Genomic DNA, 8320 nt, shown 5'->3' on the forward strand with positions numbered 1-8320 from the left:
TAGCCATATGCCCAACATATTTAAAAGATAAATCTTTCAACTTTGACCTAACGTACTTATCAGTCGGGAATTTTCAATGACATAAGAAGAAAGTTGGGGGTGTTGGAGGGAGTTACACAGCATTCAACGTTGGCATTAGAGAATCAGAAGAGTAATACACATAGATTATAAAGACCGACTAAAACTTTTATTAATATGATGAAATGGTAGTTATAAACAAACACATGATTCATTTGCGACTTAGCTGCTTTGCCTGAAATTCAGTTATATTCTGGATAAACTTTTTGTATACAACCTGTCTACAAAACCCACAACAATAAGAGGTTCGTTGTTATGATACAGTATATTTTAAAGGCGTTGGTTAAATATTGGCGCACAATATAAAGTGTATCCTATTTTATATAATTCTAATTAATAACCTTTGTGGAAGGGAAACTAAATATGACCATATACATATAATAGACTACATAAATAAATACATATGCAATAATAATTATGCATCCATTTATTTGCATTGAAACATACTTAGGCTTCTCCCACAGACTAAAGTACTGCATCCTAAATCACTGTAAATACGGTCAACATCATAAGCAAGAAGTTCTTTCAGAGTAATAAAAAAATAATGAAGTCGCTGATAATGCGGTCAGGCAAAGCTCCAACTGGCCCAGAGCATCAGCAGCGTCCCGGCATACGAGGTGAGAACCAACAGGTAAAAGCGGAACAGGAAGCAGTCGAGCTTAGAGCAGAGGGCCAGCCACTCAGCCTGAGCCGAAGACTCGCTGTCCTCCTGGGATAGAGCCAGGTGGAGGCAGACCAGCTCCTGGAGAAGCCACTCCAGCCCAGATGGAGCCTCCTGGATCTCATTCAGGGACAGCAGGTCCTCCTCCAGTGAGGGCTCAAACTCATAATCTGGTTTGAAATGTGAACAAAGAATAGAGATTCATGCTGTTTTTATTTAAATAAATGGGTACAGTTTAAAACAATCATTACGAATGGGACATTATTAATATTCCTGACATCAGTATTGTGATTCTTTACAAAAGGCTCGGTTTGGTACAGACTGTTTCACCAGACTGGCCAAAGAACAGCTCTTCCCCCTGTTTCATCATTAATAGAAAGCTTTCAGATGGAACTGAAATATCAGAGAGAGAAAAAAACCTCTCTCCTGTCTTTTTAAGAGACTCTCACGAATGCTTTTGTTAAAAATGTAAGTAGCATAAGATGAGTGTAACGTCATCTTAGCCTTGAGATGATTGCATAATATGAAGCACAGAACTGTTGGACAGCTTCATGTGATCAAAACGTCCAAATACTGCAGGATTATTTATTCTGCCTTTTATATATTCAAGGATAGAAATTATTCAAAGTAGAAAAAATTGAAGTTAACATATTCCTGTTTCCCATGCATTTTGAATGTATAGACTTTTGACTTTTGAAGTTACTTTTCTCCCGCAGACAAAAACAGGCTTCCTTTTATCCAGGTGTTCTTTCACCCTTCAAACTGTTTTTTGCAAAAACAGACCTTTTGGTTTGGTGAAGCCTAAAGCCAAAACAAACTGGGCTATCACTTGTCAGCAGGAGGTAAGCTTGTAGCTTACCTCCAGAGGGGTTGATGTGATCGAGGGTCCTAATGGAGGTTAAAGCGCTCTCCGTGAAGCCATGAGCAGCTGAGCCGTACTTGTCCAGCAGGCAGGCAGACACTGACATTTGCCTGACCTCCTTCTCACTGTGGTGGAGCAGCTTCACCACCAGAATAGACTTGATCAGGCTGAGCATCAGCATGGCCATGCACACAGCGAAGAACACACCTGGGTGGAGATCAGAGGAAAAACAGACAATAGATTACAGCCGATAACCAGAGTAAGGCATTATTGATAGCCGATAGTTAAGCTCAAACCTGACCTGTCTTTTGTGGTCCGTCATAGTTTAACCTCTGTTTGCTTTTTTCGTGCAAAGAGGATATGTGAAGGTCCTAATTATACCTAATAGTATTGAATATGGTGTTTTTGTAGTTGCAACTTAATTTATTGTGTTATGATTGGAATATTGGTGTCCATCTGGGTGTTGACATGATCTATATATATATATATATATATATATATATATATATTTTTTATAAAACAAATAAACAAAAGTCTGTGCTTGGACATGTTTTTCAGTGGAGCAATTTGGAATTTGTTATTTGAGAACAATCTCCTTTCTTGTTAAAATAACTAAAATCAACGGAAGCAGGACAAAATGTTCAAAAATTCAAAATGCCATTTTGTTTTTTTACAAGTATGCCAAACACACAAAATTGGGTCTAAAATAAAAGTAAAATGTATATAAGGGTTTAACTGTAATCAACAATCAAAGATCATTCAATATCACACCTATAAGTGGAGTTCTGACTGCTGTGGCGGGCAGGTCATCTGTCAGGTTGACTCTGAAGACGGTGTAGCCCAACAGTATGCTGATCTTAAAGGCTATGCGCGTACCGCTGCTTATAGGAAGGTAGAAGCTGATCACATCTACCAGCATGAGGAAGATGCTGGGGATGAGTAAACCCACCACATACAGCAGGGGGCGCCGGCGGATCAACACCTGAATGAAAGATGAGGACAGAGAGGCAGAAATCTGATAAGACATTAGCAGAAGTAATGTTATGTATCAAATCACACGTTCCCTCTAGTTGTGTCTAGTATTGCTTTCGTTTTTCAAAGTTTTGACATAGCTGTCAGCCTTGCTTCAAACAGACCTTTCTTGAGTTTAGTTCAAAATTAAAAAAAAAAATAGATCTGGAAATGAACAAAAGGATTTCCATCAGATACCCCCCTTTTTATATGACATAGCTACTTTAAGAAACAAAAACTGGCCCAACGTAACAATATCCCAGTGGGCCATGAAGCGCTCCATTATCAGACAGCCTTTTCCCCTCTCTCAGCTGAATAAATAGCAGCCCTCCCTGCTCTCCACCTGCAATGGGCAACGGGGCCATTTCCCTCACCACTAACAAGAAGTCCATTGATCAGGCAGCCACTGAGACAGTCTCATTATGGTTGCTCACCCTCCCCTGTCTATCAGCCTCCCTCTCTATCTGTCTCTTTACTCGCCACAAACAGCCTCCGTCCCATCATTTGGCATTAGCCCACTAGCCCGATCCATGAAGGTCGCGGCCAATTGCTTTACACTTTACAATTCCTCTGCGCAGGGTGAGATGGGAGGGGGGGGAGAGACTGCTACAGTTTAAAGCTCACCATCGATAAGCAATCACAGTGCAGACACACACTCTCTGGCATTACTTTAACCCTGGTATTTAAATCATTCCCTCTGTGTTAATGTGATGAATGCGGGTGATTGAGATGAAGGCACATACATTGAACTGGATGTGGGCGTAGTCGGTGTCGTCCTGTCGGGCTTGCCAGTAGCTTGAAGGAATGGACAACAGTTCCCATTCTCCGTCACTCATAAACTCCCTCTTGTCATTAGCAATGGCCTCGGCACTCCTCCACAGCGCCAGGTCTATTTCCTTCACTGCGAGAGGGGGGGAGATAATGAAGGGTGAAAAGGGAAAGCAGTAAATATCTGTAATTTCATCACTTTTGCCTCCCACACACAGATTGTGTGTTTGTATGGATTTCTTCAGTACACTTCAGTGTTCCCTATACCCTGTCCAAAGACAAGCAAAAAAAGGTGAATTGGAAAATGTATTAATTTCATTCAGTCAGAAAGGGGCTGTCTGAGGGCGAAGTAAAGGGGCTGTGGAAGGGGTAGCAGAAAAATTATTTTACCATGTGTACGATGTATTTAGAATATTTTCACCGCTTTACCTAAATTACATTTTATTGACATAAGCTGTAATTTTACCTTGCAGAACATAAGAGTCTTTCTATGCCTTGATTGGTTACTTTTTGCTGTGAGATTTTAAGATTCAAAGTAATGTGACAGCAGTACATTTGAGGGTTGTTGATTTTGAATTTCTTTTCCTTACCGAAAAGCCAACCTTCATTAACAGATTATTAACCGCTTACCGATAAGATAAGTGCATTGTCTTTTTTTTTTTTTTTTATGAGTCCACGTTTGCCCAACTGCCAGAGTTATCAGCCGAAATGTTGCATGCATTGTCGTGGACACATGCAGCCACTTTGTCAGTAAGTCTCTCCACCGCATCAATTAGTTTAGCTAGAAGGTTTTCAGCTCTGTTGACGCCGAGCATAGCCAGTGTATCGTAAGCCCAGCGTAATGTTGCTGAGTGTCTGGTCATGAGGAAGAGCTAGTTGTGATGATGGCTATTGAAAAACTTTGAACAATCAGGCCTATAGGGGAGTCCTACTGGAATGCTACTGGTGGGCCCTTGGTTATACAACTGATGACGTCTGTTGAAAGCTCTGGAAAAAGCTATTAAGTTGACACTGAGAAGGGATTTTTTTCTATCTCCCCTAAGGTTTGGGAAGTTCTAAGATCAGGTAGTTGCACAATTTTCCTCATGGGTAGCGCAGGTGTAAAACTCTACTCTGGAAATACAAATTGAATTTGATAAGATTACAGACCCTTAACTGATCACAGGTAGGAAACACACCTGAGTGAAGCCAGCTGCGGAAGGTAAGGCTGCAGTTTTGCTTGTCAAATGGAAAGGCGTACATCTCCAGGCTGCAGGCCAGTACCACCTGCATGGGTCGGTAGTACTTCACCGAGCCAGAGGAGTTGACGTACACATAGGGGATCGTAACTGACTTCCCTTCGTCCACACTGGGAACACATATGGGAGGAAATGGGAGACATAGACTGGTCAGGCTGTAGTGGCCTTTTGAAAGTCCAAGTTCTATGATTGATCACATGTTTATGCCCTCTGTGGAATTCAAGTTTACTTTCAATTAGGTTTAATTAGAAGTGAATTATAACCTTGAGGCAGTTGCAACATCAATCACAAATACGTAAGACTGAAGCAGAGAGGAGAATATCAATTAGAGGAACGATTACACAATTTCTTATACTACCATTCTTAAGTCAATTCGTTACCCATGGTGTGGGACCAAACTGTTGTTTTTGCACATTTTATACCATTGACAATAAATAATGTAGACAACATAACGTAACACTAATGCTGAATATTTTTCAATGCATTCTGTAGTGTTTTTTGTTTTGTTTTCCGTGGTCAGAGGCGTTATGTTTTTAGGCTGTCCATCCGTTCATTTCATCCTCGTGAACACAATATGTCTGTAACGCCTGGAGAGAATTTCTTTACCATTGGCACAAACGTCCACTTGGACTTAACTAATTAGACTGATTAGAATGTGGTGGGAAAATGTAACTGTGACCTCATTAAACACTCTTTCGGCCATAACTCGGCAATTCTATTTTATAAAGGTTAGACTGTCTATGTTATTTATTAAAATCTCTATGGGGAGCAAGTAAGACATTTTAAAATTCTACTCAAATTTGCTTTAATTTGAGTAGGGCATTAGGCCAGGCTCTTTGCAAGTGGAATTGTAGTTAACTGAAATCAATGGAGGTCAATAGCTACTTAAAAGGTTGGAAAACACATTCCAAAATGTTTTTTCCAACTTGCTTTAGACCTTGGTTATACTGAAGGACACTGTAGACTGAAGACTAATGTGTTGAAGGGATCGTCTCAGTCAGTCCTTACAATTCACTAACGATAACATCAGGAATCCAGATGGCATCAGATGACAGTGAGATCTCATTGATGCCATCAAACTCCTCCGGGTCCCAAACCAGGAACTCATCTGTCCAGATCTGAAAGCAGAGGAGGATGTTTGCGGTAAAATTATATCATTTAGGTATTTAAATGGGAAAATTCAATATTTACTGTATCATTTAAAGCATAAATTAATACTTTACTGCCTTTTTCGTTAGTAGGGAGTGTATTCCAATCAATACTACATAATTCACATACAGTGCATGTGTAGAGAGTTATTGTCAATTCACAAGATTTTCCAGCATATAGTCAAGAAACGTTTAAATGCAAACCCACTGTGTTGCATAAGTTGTTTAAAGCTTAAGGTAAAAGTAGGTCACTAAAGAGGTAAATAATTAGAGCTGTTTTAATTTTAGAAATGGGGATATTCTGGAGTAGGAAAAGGCTTGTTGAGACGCCACCCACCTGTCTGTACCAAATACTTGTAGTTATGCTCTGGGTCTTTGCATCCTGCAGAAAGGAGAAAGCCTTAATGATACATAATATATGAATGTATATTAAGGCTACTGTATGGACATTGATTATATCAGATATCTAATCTGTGGAGTAAAAAACTGAATTTTAACAGCAGTGTGATCATATCAGAACTCTTTCACAGAATACATACCACATCCAGGACAGACTGCAGTATGAGGTCTATGTAGATAGTGGTAGCACTGGTCCAGTTGTGAACAGGTCGAACTCCGCAGTCATATTTCCTGAGGAGGGTCCTGGTGAGCTGGTTCAGAGCCGATCTCTTTGGCTTCTCCAGCACGCATTCAGCCAGATGAGCTGAAAGACAAAAGCTAGATAACCACCTGGGCAAAGCTTGGCCACAGGGCCCCAGACCAGCTCCAAATTCACTGTGTGTGGCAATTTACTTGTGGTAATTGGATAAAATGCTAATTTGATTATGGATGAAGCACAAAACTGAAACGTGGGGGTCTCTGGCATCAGTTGCTCCATTTAATGCGCTACAGTTCTCACTGGTGGTAAATGTGGGGTGTATTGATTGAAAGTTTATCACATTTTTACATTGACAAACCTAATAGAAAATTAAGTTTATGCTTTTATCAATCAGGATTTTTTAAGACCAAACACATTACATGTTGGCTCTTTATAGCTTTACAGTTCTTAAGCTTTTTATACAATAATATGTATTTGCTTACAATGGTGCTTCAAATGCAATAAGTTTAAAACGTACACTTTTCACATGAAATTGGAACAGTAAGGCTTGAAAATTAAGAAATTACTGAAACTAATTCTGTGAGAGAACTGACGAAATGTAAGTAAAATAAGCAATGAGTCATTGAGCTGTCACACTAAAAATTGCAAACAATTCTGTTCGAAAAACTTTATCGGTAGCTTTAATTTGATGGGAATTTTTACAAAGCAGAAATATTTACAACAATACCCTGGAGGTTATTTTTTTACTTACAAGTGAATACTTCATACTATTCAGGAAATGCAATTGTCTTGTAGTTTCTCTAGCCAAAAAGAGCAGCTTACCTGAGAGCAACAGAGTGAGCCAAATGAGAGTCATCAATTCAGCAGAAATCAGCCTTCCAGATGACAGGTGTTATCCAGGTGCAACATCAAAACATCTCCTCTGTTAAAATATAAATACCCACAGTTTCAAGAGTAGCGGTTCTCTGTGTAGGTGAAGAACAATGAACAGGGTAGTGCAGACATTTTGGTCTCACTGGTATTGATTTTCCACTGCCTGGGTAAGGTGATACATATAATAATGACTCCCTGAAGGTTTGTTTAGTGCCCGTGTGTTGCTTCATTACAGAGGAGCACAAACACTGAGGTATCTGTTATCTTAAAGGTGTTTTTTAAACCCAGCTGAACACACCAAATGGAGGATTTCACTATTCGATCTGGACTTCCAATTAACTAGTTATTCCATCTCCTTTCCTTCTTGCAAAGTATCCCGTATTTACAGTTCGCCCTTAACTTCCCGAACACCTTTTATTTAAAATCAAGATCACAAAGCTTCCAAAGATACCAAAAAAAGTTGGTTAATGTGTTTTGAAATGATGCAGAAGACTTTAAGACTACTTTCAAAATCTCCCTTTAGTAAAAGTAAAGAAGTATTAGCAGCAAAATATACTAAAAGTACTCATTGTGCAGGATGGACCATTTCAAATTAATATTTAATATATACTTGGAGTATAAATAGTGATACATTTCTGTGTTCATCACCTTAATGTTGCAGCATGTAAAGGTAGGGTTAATTTTAGTTATTACTTCAAATACTGCTGCCTACCATGACCTATGGCCTTATAACACATCATAAGATAAGATAAGATAAGATAAAAAATAATCCTTTATTAGTCCCGCAGCGGGGAAATTTGCAGGATTACAGCAGCGTAGGGTAAAATGCACACAAAAGACATAGTAAAAGAAAGACAAGATAAAAATAAAATGAAATAAAAAACAAGTATTATAAATAAGCAATAAAAAACAGTAAAATCCACAATAATTGAAATATTATATGTACAGACAGAAAAAAAATCATCATTCATTAGTTGATTTCAAACTTATATTAATGATAGATAGGCCTAACTACATTTGATAAATAAATGTAGTGGAGTAAAATGTTGTTGTTGCTGAATTTGAGTCTAGTAAGTAGGATCA

The 8320-nt window shown here is 38.8% G+C and overlaps 1 protein-coding gene across 1 annotated transcript; it reads right to left on the reverse strand.

Moving 5' to 3' along the window:
* Positions 1 to 643: 643 nt before the first annotated feature.
* Positions 644 to 7220, reverse strand: htr3b (5-hydroxytryptamine (serotonin) receptor 3B). Its single transcript, XM_054626380.1, has 9 exons — positions 7187 to 7220; positions 6306 to 6469; positions 6104 to 6148; positions 5627 to 5736; positions 4559 to 4728; positions 3356 to 3513; positions 2373 to 2583; positions 1599 to 1808; positions 644 to 909 (listed from the first exon to the last, which is right to left on the reverse strand). Exons 1-9 carry the CDS (start codon positions 7218 to 7220, stop codon positions 644 to 646), a joined length of 1368 nt encoding a protein of 455 aa, XP_054482355.1.
* Between the last annotated feature and the right edge of the window lie 1100 nt (positions 7221 to 8320).

This window comes from Anoplopoma fimbria, chromosome 24 (assembly GCF_027596085.1).
Source record: "Anoplopoma fimbria isolate UVic2021 breed Golden Eagle Sablefish chromosome 24, Afim_UVic_2022, whole genome shotgun sequence".
Classification (NCBI taxonomy): Eukaryota; Metazoa; Chordata; class Actinopteri; order Perciformes; family Anoplopomatidae; genus Anoplopoma; species Anoplopoma fimbria.

What these genes read in the sequence shown, in the direction of transcription:
- htr3b (XM_054626380.1), bottom strand. Translation starts at nt 7,220, where the DNA reads ATGACTCTCATTTGGCTCACTCTGTTGCTCTCAG. An exon ending in TGCAGTCTGTCCTGGATGTG is followed by an intron (nt 6,149 to 6,305) that starts GTATGTATTCTG and finishes TCCTTTCTGCAG; the next exon opens with GATGCAAAGACCCAGAGCAT. An exon ending in TCACATCAACCCCTCTGGAG is followed by an intron (nt 910 to 1,598) that starts GTAAGCTACAAG and finishes ATTTCAAACCAG; the next exon opens with ATTATGAGTTTGAGCCCTCA.